The sequence below is a fragment of the Acomys russatus genome, chromosome 20 (genome assembly GCF_903995435.1).
Source record: "Acomys russatus chromosome 20, mAcoRus1.1, whole genome shotgun sequence".
Taxonomy (NCBI): Eukaryota; Metazoa; Chordata; class Mammalia; order Rodentia; family Muridae; genus Acomys; species Acomys russatus.
The window spans coordinates 14163594-14181346 of NC_067156.1; the positions used below are offsets into that span (position 1 = coordinate 14163594).

Here is a 17753-nt window from a genome sequence, read left to right on the forward strand (position 1 = left end):
AACACAATTCTTTACAGACCTTGAAAGAGCAATCCTCAACGTCAATTGGAAAAACAACACCCCTAAATAGCTAAGACAATCCTGTACAATAAGAGATCTTCTGGAGGTATCTCTATCCCTGATCTCAAAGTGTACTACAGAGCAACAGTAATAAAAAGGGCATGGTACTGGCATAGAAACAGACAGGTGCATCAATGGAATTGAGTTGAAGACCCAGAAATAAACCCACGCACCTATGGGGCTGGGACTCTTACCAGCAGTTCCTATGAAAATATGTCTAAGATGCTATTGGGTTTTGTGAATTTGGGTATCAAACCAAGGGCATGAAAGCACTGAGCTAGTCTCCCATTCCACCCTACCCCCGCTCAGTAGCAAGCATAGGATTTTAAGGGCTTTGGGAAAGGCAATCTGCTGGACTTTGAGGGGAGGATCTGTGGTCCCTGTGCTGGCTATGTCACTCTTTAGAGGGCTGTGGCTACATTCTCCAAACAGAACAGTATCAAATAGAGTAACTATTGGATTCGTATAGAAGGCTGGTACAGAATTGTTTTGAAGTAGTGTCCCCTCCTACTTTCAGGTCTTCACAATACTGCTAATGTGGAATTTCTGAGTAGAAGCCCCGGCTGCATCTGAGGATGAGTTTGGGCATGCTTTCAATTACTATCAGGAATTTGCCCCAAATTAATGTTCCAATGCTCTTGCCTCTAAAGTGCTTTAATTGTCTAATGTGCTCGCTATTCGTTGGCATAGTAAAGCTTCCGAAAGCTCTAAACATAAACTCAATGGAAGCTAAAGTCACACAACTCCTAAACATAGAAATCATGTTTGGAGATTTTTTAAAGATGCAATTATGGTGCCCATAGAACTCCAAACAGATGCTTTCCAGCACAGGGAAGGAAGGCATAAAAAGAAAGACTTCCCTAGGAAAGAGGGCGCTCCATCAAAAGGGGGCATGGCTTAGAGATTCTGGGTGCCAGGGACCATGAAAGTTAAGGCCCATGACCACGTAGAGGTTCAGAAGGACTCTGCTGGACTGGCAAAGCGGGCCGTGCTGGAACCAGCCTCATGGGAGTACACTGGGCAGCCGCCAGGTTTCTTCCCAGCAACCACAAAATGATATTCTACCGCCCGAGGAAGCGGCCAGCCTGGACTTGCTGGCTTTGTATTTACTTTAAGACATTTCTCCAGCTTTCAGCATACAAAGCACAGTTCACTCTTCTAAACTGCCACCACTCCCCTCCCACACACACACACAACTCCTTGTACTTGTTGAGAAAATACTGTGGAATCTGGCCTCTTCCTAGACAGGGAGGAGGGGGAACACAGAATTAGGGGAGTTGGAGCCCTCCAAAGTATTCAGCTCCCTGTGTGGTGAATGCACAAAGGAAGGGGAGGCCTGGTGGCTTCTTGACCTCTGCCTGGCTTAGCTTGGCTTGGGACAGTGACCATGCCAATCTCATGTGCAGGAAGGGGAAGATACACCACCCTCACATGTAACACTGCCTCAGTGGCTTCTCCTGTGTCAGAGGAATCATGTAGGCGTGGCTTGGTGTTCTTAGGCCAAATATGTGCTCGCTTGCTCTGTCTGTAGGATCCTTGTGGAAAAGCCCACAAATCATGGCCAAGAAAAATTCTGCTTTAAATTGTGTCTTTACTGAATGTGAAAATGCTTTTTCTTATCATTATTCCCTGAGCAATACCATGAAATAGCTGTTCATTCGGCATTTGCACTCAGTGGCGCTAAAACCAGTCTAAAAGTGACTTCAAGTACTCAGTTGTGGGGAGGATGGTTGGATTATGTGTAAATACTACACAGTTTTCTGCCATTCAAGCATTTATGGATTTTGGGGTTGTGGGGGTCCTGGGCTCCTGTTCCTGTGGATATGGGAGGTGCCTCTGAAGCTAGCTCGGTCACGAGCAGGGTGTGAAGAGAAAGGCTCTGTAGTCTGATAACTGGCAAGGGGCTCCTTCTCATGAAGGTGTTTTCCATAAGTGGGATTTCTCAGCCTGCCTAAGGGAAGGGTCAGGCCTGTAGTGCTGGTCTGGGGGTCGGGGGGAGAGCTGGGGAGAAATCCCCAAGCTGGCAGTAAGCCGCTGAGTGTGTGTCAGGGTCACACAATGGACTCCTTGTAGGTTATAGCGATGGCCCTGGGTGGAGATGGAGATAGGCCTGTCTTGAGAAAAGCTCTGCCTCACATGGATTCTGGAGCAGTGTGAGAAAAGTACAGGTGACACCACTAACTGCCCTGAGCAGGACCTGTCACATGGGGGCCATGTCAGGAACAGACTGGCAATGGCAGACGGATTCAAGCCAAATTAAAGTATAAAGGCAAGTTTATTGGAGGTAGCTCTTGGGCCTGTTTGGCCTGTCCCAAAGAACAGGGTCAGGGAAGTTGCCATGCAGACAGAGGGCCAAAGAGAGAAAGCACAAAGGTGGGGGGGGGCGGGGGGAGGGAAAGGGGGAGGTAGGGAGAGAGAGAGAAAGAGAGAGAAAAGAGAAGAGAGAGAAGAGAGAAGGGAGGAGGGGGAAGAGGAGGGGGAGGGGGAGGAGGAGGAGGAAGAGAGAACCAAAATGTCTGGAATATACAGTGAACAACCTCTGGAGGAGAGGAAGTCTAGCCCCTGGGCTAGAAAGTTCAGGGTAGAGGGCAGGGGTACCCCAGCCTGTAACAGGTAGGGACTGAGGGTTGCTGGGAGAACCTGGAGACCCGGTCTGCTGCTTGTCCTGGGTCTGGATCCCAACAAGTAGAATGCAGTAAGAATGAATGAAAATCAAGTGACATTTAGCCACAGTAAATCTGTGGCATAGCATCTGACCGATGTAAGACAACCTGTCCCAGGAGTTGAGTCAGGCCTGGAAAGCAACAGATAGTTAACATTTAATCTTAGATGAACTTTAAAACCCAGAAATAGGATAAACTTGTCTAGAGGGTGTATGGAAAGAGAAAGAATGAATAGACAGAAGAAAGACAGAAGCTCTAAGGTCTTCCAAAACTATACTGAGCACCCTGAAAGTTGAGAGAGAGAGAGAGAGAGAGAGAGAGAGAGAGAGAGAGAGAGAGAGAGAGAGAGAATATTAACTGTGTTATGTGTTACTGAGGGTTGAGTGAATCCATGAAGTAGCCATTGGATTTGACAGCACACAGTCCACCATGGACCTGAGTATCTAAACTGAGTAGTAGAGATAGAGTTAAATCCCCATCAGGTTGTGTTGGAGAGCATAGTAGTTGGAGAGCTTTTTTAGTTGGTGGAACAAAATACTTTGCTAAAATAAAGTTAGGAAGGGAAGGGTTTATTTTGGCTCATATTTTTAGGCTATAGTCCCTCATGGCAGAGAAGTGGCTGAGTCGAGAAAACTCCTCACAGATGTGCCCGAAAGTTTGTCTCAGTAGATGCGAAATCCTGTGAAACTGACAGTCAAGATGAATGTTGACAGAAAGTTGCTGGGAAGTTAGGAAATGAAATCAGGTTATTAGCTGTTGGGAGAGATTTTTCTCTCATGGAGAACAGAGGACCAGGCACCAGGTAGAGAGGCTGAGACCCAGGGACAAGACAGGTGTAAAGGGTGACAGCAGAGAAAGAGCCTGGGCCAGAGGCATGGAATGGCTTTGGAGAAAGGACTTGGGGCGGGTGGTGGTTTAAACCGTTCCCTCTTGTACTAGCTTTTTTCTCTTTGTTGTGACAAAGGTGAAGTCTGGGGGACAAGGATTGATTGTGATCCCTGGCTTAAGAGGATACAATCCCAAGTGCAGCATCTAGGGCCTTCTTGGTCTCTGCCGACATGAGTTGGAGCTATATTTTCTTTACATTCCCATGGGCCAGGAACAGAGAGGGAATGCTAACACTTTGTGTGTCCTTTCCCCAAGACTTAATTCTCTCTGCAGCTCCCTCACAGACACACCCATTAAGTTACGCTTAGTCTCCCAGGTGAGTCTACATCGGATAGGCCAAGTTGACGAGAAAGAATGGACTGACTGCTACACCTCAGAGCTGTGCATGGCAGTTCCTTGCTTAGCATCTCCACTTTCCATCACGTCTGTCCCCCGTCACTGTGATAGAGTACATGCCTCATGGAGGCCCCCCCCCGGGTCTCCCTCTTGGTGCCGAGCAAATAAACAGTAGTTGGCTTTTCACAAGATGGAGGCTCAGGGTGGGCGAAATGGCACAGCTTGTTTGATGTGGCCACTTGACTAATAGATCAGGCGAACTAGTAGACGCTTCTAAGCCCATTGTGATTCAAATATAGTTCTTGGCCATGGAGAAAACCATGTAAACCGGCCCCTCTCCATTTAAAAGGGTCCCTATGGGGTTGAGACAGAAACAGCTTGGGAAGGGACAGCCTAAGGCTGGCTTGGTGTTCCAAGGTGCTTCATCTGAATGGGGGGTATGTGTGTGAGATTCTTGAGGAAGAGATTCTTGGAAGAAAATGGGACAGAGGGAAGTGTGTGTGTGTGTGGAGGGGTGTTCAAGGAGAGATAGCAGCAGCAACTGGGATGTAGGGAAACTGAGGCAGCACCCCTCAGTACTGAAGGAATTAGAGTTAGGAAGGCATGGTAGGTTCCACTGAGTGAGTTGCTCACTCTCTGAGGATGAGTTCTACTGTGGGCAGAAAAGATTCTGAGCTGGTGGCAGCTCCTCACCAATGCTGAACTGTGGGTCCAGGCTCTGTGACTTCTAAGGCCCCAGGCAGCTCACTGTGCCTGCTTTTTTAAGTACTGGGGTCTTGGCTTGGGTTCCTGCTTACCCAAGCTTGCTAGCACTTGCGACGTGGAACAAGCCATTTGACATGTTGTGTCTGCTTCCTCACTGGAAAAAATTAAAACTGTGACTGTTGTCATTGGGACCAAATGGAGTCCCCAGCTCAGCATGCACTGTCTTACTTTGTTGCAAGCTGGATGTGAATTCTGGGGTCAAATGCCCTGGGTTTGGATTTTTGGCTCCATTGATAACTGGCTGTGTGTGTGAACATAGACGGTGTACTCTGCCACAGTTTTCTAATCTTCACAGTTGGGAAGGACTAACACCTGCCAGTTGAGACATCTGATGAGGGGTAAATGAAGAACCAGTGAAGGAATTTGGCTCGCCAGGCTTGCCAGATCGCTGACTGCTGGCTGCAGGGAAGGGGGATACTGCGTTCAGGTGGGCTGGGCTGCACATGTGTCTGTGTGACAGTTTCTCTTCTCTCCAGTTCCGCCTGGTGGTGAAGACGGCCCTGAAGCTTCTGCTTGTCTTTGTGGAATACTCCGAGTCCAATGCAGCACTCCTCATTCAGGCTGTCTCTGCTGTTGACACCAAAAGAGGTGAGCAGTCCCTGCCCCTGCGCCACCAAGGTCTCAGTGTCCTAGACCGGGAGACACCCCGCCCCCATCTTCTAGTGAGCTATTGGGAACATCCTCTGTGGGTAGGCATCTCCACGAAGGATCTAGAAAGGTCGCTATGGAGACTGTGGCTGGAATATGGTGTGACAATGAAGGAAATGCACGTGGGAACTTAGCCAGGACAACTCAGATCATTGTCCTGTGCCGTCACAACTAAAAATACACAGAGCAACTATCCTCCCAGCCTAGTTCAGGTCACCTTGTGTCCCTTCTTCTCATCCGTGCCCTGTGTAACACTGACCCATAAACATTCCCTGAGCCTTCTGCCCTCCTTCCCTCTGTCCCGTGCATATCTTACTTAAGGGCCTCAGCACTTCTGACCTGCTCTCATCCACCACCCTGAAGTACAGTTCTTAGCACTCTATCTAACCCTGTCAGTGGTTCCGCAGTACCTACTGCAGGAAAGCATCTGGGTCTTTCCAGGTAAGGGACCACTTGCCATGCCATCTCCTTCCTGGGGGCCAACACCCCTCCTATCTCATGAGCTCCCAAAGCTCCCACACAACCTTTCTCTCTGCTATACTGTCATCATTGTCTGTCTGCTGACTTGAGTACACCCTGCTCATAGGCGGGCTGTCTATCTCCCAGTTCATTGTTTTAGCTGCCCTGAGCAGATACTGGTAGAAAAGAGTGGAGTGGCATACACCGTGTGTCATTTCCGTGCTGAGGAGGCTGAAGCAGGAAGATCATGAGTTCGAAGCTAGCCTAGGCTACCTAGAAAGACCCTGTCTTGAGAAGAAAGTAGGAGCTGTAGCTGGGTTGGTGTGAACCACACTGTGGTCTGCAGTGGTGTGAAGCCTTTAGCTAAAATTCTGGGGTGCCTGTTTTATCTCTTGCTCATTTCTCTCCCTAAGAGCACCTTCCCAATAAAGTCTCAAATAAGTAAGAAATTTTTGAATAATATTTTTTCTCTTCCTGAGTGTAATAGTAACAGTTAGTTTAAAACATATAGAAAACCCAGTCTGCAGATGATCCCAAACCACTATTGACGTCAACAGACAGGTGTGCCAGCACATTGGTGTATTCCCGTCCAACTCATGTATACTTGTAAACAGACAACCTAGGTGTGGCTGTTAGGAGGAAGAGAGCTCAAGGTTGCACTCTTTATTCAAACTAGTTATGTCTGACTCAGCTCTCGTCTGATGCCCATTCAAAATGTGGAAGACCTAGCTTCCTGCTTTCTTTGAATGTCTGAGTTAATGAAAGCCACCCAGGACATATTTGCGCTGAACACACAGACAGATGCCAGGTCTGGCATGGCCAATCCAGCCTAGAAGTGAGTCTTCCTCTCTCTGGGGGGAGTACATAAAGATGGCAGAGTCTCAGGCAGGTCAGAGGCTGGAGTCTGGAAGGTGAGTCCCAGACCACAACCACTTTTCCTCTACCACAGCATATTGCCATCTGGTATCACGTAGGAACTAAGAGCAGATTAGAGGACCAGTGAACAGTCCTGATTAGGGACAACCAATGGCTAAGAATCTATATGTGGCTCCCCCAGAACCAGGTTGTTAGCACCTCAAGCAAATGGTTGGTATTTGGGGCCATGATGCTTTCTTTGATTTATCCTTGCAGGATGCATGTCCCATCTCCTAGCTCTGGAGTTACTCTAGGACAATGGGTGGACTTTTTGTTAGCCTCTCTTAAATGTTGGGTAACTCAAGGCCGCTTGCCATGAGACCACGATATAGGGTTATCCTTCTCCTGGCTTTGAGGTTCTCCTTTCGCCTTGTTGAGTAGGATGCTCTAGAGTCTTTCTTTGGAGTTCCTACTGTATAAGTGACATGTTGTGGAGTGGGAATGACCCTCAGATGAACCTAGGGCTTTGCTTCCCACAGCCAAGCTCCATTCCTCAGCCCCAGCCCGAGGCCTCTACTATCCTAATTCTCTCCAACAAGACAAAATGATGGCCATCTTTTCTCAATTAGCAAAAAAATATTCTCATAGATTGTTTTCTCAGCTTGGTAGATCTTGCCTATAAAATTCCTTCAACCTTTGGCAAGTGTTGTCATCTGCCTGCCACTAAACACGAAGAGCTGCAAACAAAAGAATATCACAAGTGAGAAAGCTCAGAGAAACCTCATCACGTGTGGCTCCATAGCACGTTTCTTCATGGGCATGTGTGGTCTTGGCTGTGATTTTGTAATACATACATATAGCGTCATCCTGGTTTACTGCTAGTAAAGTTGTCCCAGTATTCTATGATGGAATTAAGCATACAAATGTGTCATGGAATTCTGCAGAGAGCAATATGGATTCCAGGTGTTTCCAGCAGCAGGTTATAGAGCAGTTTCCAGTTCCCTCTCAACTGGGCTGGAGAACAGCCTCTGTGCCAGAGATGACTGAAAGAGAGCTGAGCATGTCCGTGTGGGCACATGTGCAAATAACCCATAAATTCTGTTCCACGGAGAAGCTTCAGACTCATTCCCTGGCAGGAGCTTGGGGAAGTGGGGACAGTTGTCTTTCTATTTTTTTTAATAGGTAGGAAAACTCTCAGAGTTGAGTAATCAGCAAATAAAACCAGCAGAGTAAACTAGAAGCCCTCAAAAGCTTATTACCAACTAAAGCAGTTGAAGTCATCCCAGACCAGATTCCCATGGTGGCGTCGTGCTTAAAAAGTATGTATGGCCACCTATGAGTTAACCAGGAGGATTCATTCTATGACAGGGGCCTAGAGTGGGCCACTTAGAGAGCCTAGGGAGAAAGCAAAGCCCACCACTGAGTCCCAGTAGTGTAGCTCAGTGCCAAAGTGCTGGTACAGTATGCATGAGGCCCTGTGTTCAATCCTCATTACTGTAAAACAAACAAAAAGTACATTGTAGGTAGCAATTAATATTTATGAACATTTGAACATTTTAAATGCCTCATTTGGCCTAGTCTTCTATACTTTCACTTTAAAGCTAGAATAAAAGTGTGTGTGTGTGTGTGTGTCTGTCTGTCTGTCTGTCTGTCTGTCTGTAGCTCAGAGGTTGACTTCGGATGTCTTTCTTAATCATTTTCTGAATTAATTTTACACAGGCAGGGTCCCTGGCTAAACCCGAAGCACATTCACTGATTTGTGTAGACTGACTGGCCAGAGAACCCTGGGGACCTATTTATCTCTGACTCCCTTGCATGGGGGTTATAGCCACATACCACCACGTCTAGCTTTGCTTTGAGGGCTCTGAGAATCAGACTCAGGACCTCATGCTTGTACACCAAGCATTTAGCACCTGAGCCATCTACAGCTCTTGCTCTCTTGCTTCTATCTTTATGCCACTTTTTCTTTGGGGGATAGATATAGCCTGACAAGAAGAAGGAAGGACAGATGTCACTCATGCATGCTCTAAGGAGATGGTTGGTGTGTCATCTTCCCTTGTCGGACTCTCTGTCCTTAAGATCTGCCCTACGGTGGGTTGTCAGGAAGCTAGGCAAAGTGATATGGAATTGGGGAGCAGACAGGATAACTCATTGTCATAAAGCTATTAATTTGGTCCAGCACAACTTTTGAGGTTCTATTTTTCTTTTGAATATGAAGTGATGAAATATGCATAATTCCTATACATGCACATCACACATGATTATCATGGAATGCAGTCTATCTATCCTTACAAGCAATCCTGTCTCTGATTCTGCTTGAGGGTGTCTTGAATAGTAAAGAATGTGCAAAGCATGGTGGAGGCTAGAGGTTACACACTTGAGCTGGTCCTCCACTGTTTACTGTCAGAAGTCTCTGAGGAGAGTAATAGATCTATAGTCTGGAAAGATCCAGATTGTGCTGGAAGGATTGTTCAGCATGTGTTTGGCCATTAGACCAACTCACATGCAAGGCATCATGTTAAATGTCTGATTAATTGATGCAGGGGCCTAGCACGAGAGTAAGATGGGAAGTGATTCAAACACATATTCTGTGACTTTAATCTGAGTTAAGAAAGAGCCACTGTGCCTTTTAGAATGTAAACATTTTAAGTATTGATGTCATCGCTGGCCATGGTCTTGATAATGAAAGCTATTGATGCTTGGGTGTCTGTAGTGCAACAGATAAAAAGACAGGCAGCGTCCACACAGAGTTCAGTCATTATGCAAATATTTGAATCAACTATGTGCTTGCAAACATTAAGAGGCACCAGGCTCTTATGGAACCTGTATTACAGCGGTTAGAATGCAAGGCTGGTGGACAGTAGATCTGGAGGGAGACAGATGATAATGCTAACCTTGCCTTCTAACGTACCCCATCAAAGCTAAGAAAGGAAATAGAAGAGCTTTATCTCCTAGACACTTTGCAGTATTTCCTGAAGAAAAACACATGCTCTTCAGCTTGTAGATATGTCCCCAAACCTGCCTCATTTCCCCAACTTAAAAAAGTCTTTTTACGTTTATGTGTTTTCTTATTTATGCAGTGTGTGTGTGTGTGTGTGTGTGTGTGTGTGTGTGTGTGTGTGTGTGTAAGAGTGAGGTTATTACCCATATCTGGACTACCTGACTCTGTTGCTTGGCTTTTCCTTCCTCAGGCCCCACAGGGCACTTTGGAGTCATAGCCAACAGTGAGGAAGTAGTTCTGAGTCTAAAACCATCAGAGAAATTAGAAACAATTGGCTGCAGTGCTTTCTCCCACACACAACACTTCAGTGAATTCTCCCTAGCATGGCTCTTCTGGGAGCCCTCTAGTCCTTGACACTGGTGCCCCATTAGAAACACAAGCAGATAACTTCCTGAACTCATTGGTACAGTGAGACCAAGGGTCTCCTGGTTGGCTGTCTTGAAGGCTGAAATGGTCACTTTGTTGATGCTTGAAGAACAACTGCACACTGGTGCTTATTGCAAAGCAGTTTGATGATAACTTTCAGGAGATAGTTCGGAAACTGGTAAGCGAGAGAACATCTGAGTTAAAAAGAGTGGAAGGAGATTGCCTGGTTCTAACCGGCTAAAGGATGAGGCTTTAGGTTCACTCACTGGGAGAGCTGTCCTAGAGTGTGTGGCATTAATCTGTGTCATGTTTTCTATAAGGTGCCAACTCTTCAGTCCTGACTTCTTACTGTGTGCAGCTCCCCTCTCATTTTTGTAAAGCTGTTCCATCTTCCCATACTAAGTGTCCTCTCAGGAATCATTATTATTCTTGGCCATTTCATTGACTCTGTGTGACATGGCAGGCACTGTGCTGAAAGTGCAGAGATGAACAAGAAATGACTCTGCCTTTGGGAAATGTTTATCTCAAGGCCAGGATCAGCTCTGTCACAACCTACCCAAGGACCAGCATTTAGAAACTGCTGCACTTAGGTTATTTGCAGATTTGCTTTATCAAGCAAAAATAAGTAATATCTATTTGAGATAACTTATAGAGGAATTACACAGAGAAAAGATTCCCAGTATAGCCCACCATGCCAGGGATAAGCCAGCGCTTCCAATCACAGGCATAGAAACTAGGCCAAAAGATTGCCTCCTCATCTGTGGCCTGCCACTTGACTGCTGCTCTGGAGTGGGAAGTAGCTGGAGAAAGTCACCCTTGAGCCTTCAGTAGCTGGATTCACTTGAGAGGTATCTTTGTCCAAAGCCTTTCCCACAACCATCCACAGCCATTCACAGCCATTCACTTGTCACTGCACCTCCATTTCTGACATTATAGCCTTAGCTAAATATTCCTACCACTTCACAGATGTTGGCTCTGGGCTGGGATCTGTTTTTGCACTTTCATCTAGCTACTCCATTCGATTCTACACCCATCAAGGGAAGTTCTCCGCCAGTCTCTGAACCTGGTTGATGCCCAGACAGTATCTGTACCCTGATGGACTAGAGATGGAAGTCTTTTGCTCTAGATTTTTGCTAGAAAGCGATGCCACTATTACTGCTTGGAACTGAGAGAGTAAAAAAAAAAAAAAAGTCTCCATGCCTTGCTCAGCATATGTTGGTGGGCTTTCAGTGAGACTTATGGTTTCCTTAGTGAAGTCTGCATCGCAAATGTGTGCACATGAACAGAATTTAAATTTATTTATTTAATATAAAGGAGACTTCTCAAGCAAATAGTTGTGGATACTGACAATGAAGATGAGACAGGATAGTATATTGATTGCTAGGACAAGTCCAGCTTATAGATGTATCCACACTTATACTTGTAACGACTAAAAGACGAGAAATCCTTGGTGAAACTTCAGTGTGATTGAGATAATGTGTGTCATTGAATTAATGTTTGTAATGATTTTTGCTTTGCTCATAGGTGTCAAACCCTGGTCCAACATCATGGAAATCTTGGAGGAAAAAGATGGAGTTGACACAGAGCTCTTGGTTTATGCAATGACTCTAGTGAACAAGGTTGGTTGATGTGTGTTCTAGGTTGAATTGTGACCCTCCACAATAGGAGTTGAAGCCTTAAACCCCAGTATTTATAAAGAGAGTCTTGCAGATCTAACTCAGTCATTAGGACAAACTCTAATCAGATAAGACTGATGCCCTTACAAGAGGAAAAGAGAAAGGGAGAGGAAAAAGACAATGTGAACTCATACATGGAAGACAGCCACATGAAGACAGAGGCAGAGATTAGAATGGCACGTCTGTGGGCCAAGGAATGCCTAAAGTTGGCTAACTAGCCTAGCGCTGGTCAAGGAAGGATCATTCCATGAAACTATTACAGAGAACATTGCCCTGCTGATATCTTAGTTTCAGTCCTGACTTGTTAAGTCACCCTAGCTCATGGTAGCTAGTTACAGAATAGCTAAAGGAAACAAAAATACCTCATGAAAGTGTAAAATTGTACCTCATGAGCCACACCATGGGGACCCCAGGGTTGGTGGTTGGAAGACGTTTCATGCCAAGACTCACCCTTAATGACATTTCCCCTTTAGAATTAGCACCTTGACTTAGAAGAAATGATTCAAGCTCAGGAAGACACAGGCTTCTTGTTTGTTGAATTCTGAGTCTTGGCCAGAGGTGAGGCTCCTGGAGGCAGATCCTATTTCCTTTATGTTGACCTTACCTTTGTGCTCTTGTTACTTCCAACATGTACCCCTCTGGCCATCAGTTGTAAGATAGTCACAGTCCTTTGAGACTGTCCCCAGAAGCCAGGGCATTGGTTTCTATGGTGACGCTGGACAGGCTGTCTTGATCCTAGTGTCCCTTCATTCAGATCATCACACTCCACATCCCAAGTATCATTGTCACCCACCCCGAGGGTTTTCTTTAGACTCTTGGCTGTGAGTCTACAATAATAAGTATAATGATGGGAGGAATAAGGCCTTGGAAGGTTCTAGAATCCTTTGTTGGACTACAATTGGAGACTTTCTTCTCCTAATGAACTGAAGCCACATTTGTAGTGAGCAGTTTAAATATAAGGTGTAGCTCCTCCTCTGTGGGACCATGTTGCTTTCCCTCTAAGGGTGGATTGGAATAGTGGGTCATGCAGATCCAGTGTTCAAAACTTGCCGCACAGTCAACATTGTGCTGATGGGAGAGCATCTTCCATGGTTGGGAATGGGATGATAAGTAGAAATAAATAGAAACATTTTCAGTTCATATATCACAGTCAATCCTGAATAAATGAAAAGATTCCAACTTAACACATGAAACTTGGGAGGAAAACATGAGCAAGAGATGAAGATGGTACCGATCTCTCGATGGTGAAGGAGATAAATTGAATGATGGATGAAAGGTCTCGGATCTGGGGTTCAAGGGGGCCACTAAGATGGATTGGTGGGAGTAAGATTTTTAGATTTTTAGGAGATTTTTAGAAGAATTATTAATGTCATGGGGAAACAGAAAATAGCATGGTGGGGACTCTTAGTAGAATTCAAGTCCTAGCACCAGGGACAGACAGCATAGTAGGTTCTCAAGTTGAATCAAGCCCATAAGTGGGTGTCCTTTCTTACAGGTCTTTGATGAGCCAGACTCTGAGTCTTTAGCAGGCAGCAGGGAAGAGCAGGGGAAAAGTGTGTGACCATCTGTAGTTGTTGATGTATCTGGGCTTGTAAACTCACTTCGTGACATGAGAAGTCTGTTGGCTAGACATCCACAGGCAGTGCTCCCGTAGGGTGCTTGTCTGTATCTGCAAGAGCCGAGGCGCTGCTGTGGGTACTGTGGCCTGAGCAACAGCCTAGCCTAGATCTCAACAGTGGAGAGACTGGTTCACCCAAACAAGAGGTTTATTTGGAAGTAGCAAGGGATGGCGATGGAAGATAGATGTGTGTTGGGAAGAGGCACATTTGCAGAGGTTGTGGTAAGGGAAGGCCTTTAGAAGAAAAGAGGAATTCCACATAACCTGTTTTGAAACAAAGATTGTTGGTAAGTTGGCATTAGCTCATTTGTGGAGACAGCTCTTTTTAGACGAGTGTCATGGTATAAATGGTCTCTCTGGAGTTCTGTGGATAACTCTGGACCAGGGCACATGTGCGCATGCATGAGAGCCTCTGCAGTTTGGCACAGACAGCTCATTTGCCTTAGATGTGACATAGCAACTCCGTTTGGTACTTACAACTTTGTGTTTTATTTCGAGTTTATTTTAATTATGAAGCCAACAAAGGATTGCAAAAGGAAGTATTTAAATATATTACTGAATAAAATTATAAAGGGTCTTGCTTGTAAAATGATAATCTCAAAGTTATAGACAAATGGCAAACTAGGAAGCTAATGACCTATGTATGGATAGATATTAATATGAAAATATTAATAAATTTTATAAAATGACCTTAAGTAAACCATAAATACTAAAAATACACATTGAAACAAAAAGACATTTTCTAAGGACATGTTACTGCCACCAGTAAGCCTGGGCCCTGGGGCCCTGGCAACTGAAGCTCAGCCACCCATCCCCAAAATACCAGCTAAAGAGACAGGTCTGTGAAAAACAGAGAAGTAAAAATTTAGGTAATATGGCCTCATTGGGAAGAGAAACCAATAAAGAAATCCAGTGACTGATTCTGGGCTAGTAACAGGAAGTCAAGGTTTAAACCAGGGGCACGAGACATGAATTCTTAGTCCGGGTGTGGCCCTGCTCATCACTGACACATCATTGTCTGGGCTCCTGCAAGCTATCACAGCTGTGGGAAGTCCCTCTTAAAGAGATGAGTTTCCCCTCAGACTGGCACCTGGAATTCAGTTTATCTCTCCAACAAGCTTGAGATTCCTGGAGCGTTTACAATTCCTCAGGGGTTGTTGTTTTCCATAGTCAGATAGCCCAAGGGAAGGACAGCCTTACTTCCACCAAGATACATACATAATATATATATATATACATTTTTTCTTAAAAAATAATTTCAAACAGAGTCTCCCTATATAGTCCTGGCTAGAACTCAATGTGTAGAGCAGGCTGGCCTTGAACTGACAGTGATGCTCCTGCTTCTGCTTCCTGAGTGTTAACATCACAGGTGTGTGCCATCACATCTGCTTGTTACATTTGCTGTTCCCGCCCCTCTTGCTCCTCCCTCTACCCCCTTCTTCTCCCTCCCCCCTCTTCCATTAGACTTACTTGTTTTTGAAGTGTCTGTGTATGCACATGTGTTAGCCAGTACCCTCAGTGGCCAGAAAGGGGCATCAGCTCCCCTGCAGGGGGAGTTATAGGCAGTTGTGAGTAAGCTGATGTGGGTACTGGGAACTGAACTTGGGTTCTCTGGAAAAGCAGCCAGGGCTGAACCATCTCTCCAGCGCCTTGCGTTTGTTTCTTTCTTCTTAAGATTTATTTTTATTTTATGAGAGTTTTGTCTGCATGTACGTCTGGAGACTAGAAAGGTTGTCCACTGGAATTGGAGGTATGGCTGTCTGTGAGCTGGCACGTAGGCACTGGGAATTGAACCCAGGTCCTCTAGAAGAGCAGCCAGTGCTCTTAGCTGGCTTAGTGACATCTCTCCAGCCCCTGTATTTACTTTTCAATGAAGCATTTGCTGGTGAGTGTAGAGCCAACTAAGTCTTATATAGTCATGACAGGAAACAGCCACGTTTTAGATAGATAATCATAAGGACTTTGCTTTAGTTTTATTGGTTTTAAGTCTGTCCATCTGTTTACCTTGATGTGTGATTTGGAGTATGTTTTTGTTGGCTTTTGAAGATGAACCTTATCTCTTTGCTGTCCTTTTCTGTCACTGACCTTGCTCTGTAAGAACTCTGAAGTCAGCAAAAAATGAACACTCCCTCTGGCCCAGCATAGCGTGCTGTAATTTTATCTTTATCATTGGTAGAGATGGTGGCCACTTCCCTTCCCACAGCAGCAGCACGTGGGCACTCTGCTGCCCTTCAGTGGCAATGCTCATCCTCTGCTGGACATGGGGTAGCACAGACCAGAACCCCCTCTCTTGCTCCTTTGTCTCTGGCCCTTCTGTTCTCTACCCACAAAAGGACAGTACTCACTTTAAAAGCAATGAGTTGATTCTAGAGCCGAATTTGAGTGACTGTGATCTGGGAACACAGATTTAAGTTAATGCAGCTTTCATGTTCCAAGGTGGAAGCAGCTTCATAAAGTTTTATAGTTTTTTAAAACAAAGAAAGTCATTAATCAAGGCAAGTTTAGATAGAATATATTGGTGGGTACATCAGAGAGGTGGTTACAGTAAGATGGTGGTGGAAGCCTTTTTTTTTTTTTTTTTAATAGGCCTCAGATGCTATCTGGTGACATTCTTAGCTTTTGAGTCGGTGGAGTTAGGGCTTTGTTAAGTTAATAGATTTCAGAAGGTTTTTTATCTATGAGTCAGCTTTTGTTTATTACGCTGTTGTTAGTTCTGAGATAGAGATGGGCAAGGGATGACTATTCTGGGGCTAAAGCTAGCTAAGATGTGATACTCAGCCTCTGGACCTACAATTTTTAAACCTCTCCACATCACTGCAGATCTAGTAAGTTTACCAGTCTATGCGGGCACAGCTCCCACAACCCCAGAATTCTTGTTGACATACCCTACCCATGCCTATCCTGACACGCCCTAGAGTCACCTGGGGGGAGGAAACCTCAAGGGAAGAATTTCCTTGATCAACTTGGCCTGTGACCATGTCTGTGAGGGAACTGTCTTGATGGGTGATTGATGTGGGAAGGCCCAGCCCACTGTGGGTAACACCATCCCTACGCAATTGGACATAGGCTACAGACTCAAGAAAGCTGAACATGAATCAGAGAACAGACTAACAAGCAGCATTCCTTTGTGGTTTCTGCTTCATTTTCTGCCTGAGTTCCTGCCCCAGATTCCCCCAGTGATTGCCTGTGACCTGGAAGTGGAAGCCAAATAGACCCTTTCTGTCTCGAAGTTTCTTTTGGTCAGTGTTTTATCACAGCAACAGAAAAGCAAATTAGGACCATGCCTGTTCTTCACAAATGGAGAAAGTCCTGGGAAAGTCATTCCAGATGCAGCCATTCCTGAAAAAGCCACAGCCCATTGCTGTGTTCATTTTGCATTATTGAATTGCAGTCACATTTATGGCCCCAGTGAGTCAAATGCACCAAGCTACCAAACAGAGTAGCAAACTGGAATATTAGTATGAGTCTGAGGGGATAATACAGACTCAGAAGTCTGGGAATTTATATTGCAAGTTGGGTGGTTTCTAACCAGAATCAATTTCAACAAAATAAATGATGGTATAAAAACATGGGATTTAAAAACTAACATTTCATGGTAAAACAAAGGCAGTAAACCCTAGCCTGCATTGGATTCTGAGGCCAGTGTGCCTTTTGTTTGTTTACCAGAGACATGGAGCAAACCCTCTAGCTTTCTGCATTCCTCCTCCTGTCTTGGAAAGAGTCAAGAGAAGAAAGAGGCTAACGTGAGACAGTACTCTCCTCTGTCGTAGCTGAAATTCTCCTGGGAGAGCCCCTTGCTTGGAATGGGCTCTTGTGTATTGGGTCCCCTCATAGAATAAGATCAGGTAGATGGGGGAGGTAAGGGTGGGACCCCAGGGAGCCTGGGGATAGTTAATTACATGGGATTCAGGCTAAGTAGATGAGTTTTTTTCTTAAGTTTAGTGCTTTATACATTAAAATAGACCTTTCCCTTCTGCTACATGGCTGTATGAATTTTAACACACACACACAGATGTGGTTTGACTTTGCAGTTAGGGTACATATAAGCTCTTCCTCCCTAAAAATATCACCTGTATCCTTTTACAGGCATCTTAACCACCTATCAGTAACCCTTGGCAACCGCTGGCTTTCTATATATTACCATACATTTTCTCTTTTCGGGGTCAAGTGGAATTGTGTAGTATGTAACCTTTTGAGGGTAGCTACCTTCTCTCTGGAAAATTTGTAAGGCTCAGGTGTGTTGTTGTATATGTTAATAACTCACTATCTTTGTGGGGTGTATAAGATTGCGCTGCATATGTACCCCAAATATTCACCCATGTGCCTTTTGAAGGAGACCAGAGATCTCTAACTTATACATTTGCCTGTAGAAGGGGTTGAGGGTCACAGCTCTTGACTTCCACAGGTGATACTAGGGA

General features: G+C 45.2%; 1 protein-coding gene across 3 annotated transcripts in view; it reads left to right on the forward strand.

Annotated features, from left to right (window-relative positions):
• Fhod3 (formin homology 2 domain containing 3) overlaps positions 1-17753 on the forward strand; it is a 415945-nt gene that overhangs the window by 263427 nt on the left and 134765 nt on the right. For all 3 annotated transcript variants that reach the window (XM_051163630.1, XM_051163629.1, XM_051163631.1), the window contains exons 7-8: positions 5189-5300; positions 11566-11660. In XM_051163630.1, coding sequence (XP_051019587.1) covers positions 5189-5300; positions 11566-11660 — 207 coding nt within the window. The remainder of the gene's footprint in view (positions 1-5188; positions 5301-11565; positions 11661-17753) is intronic.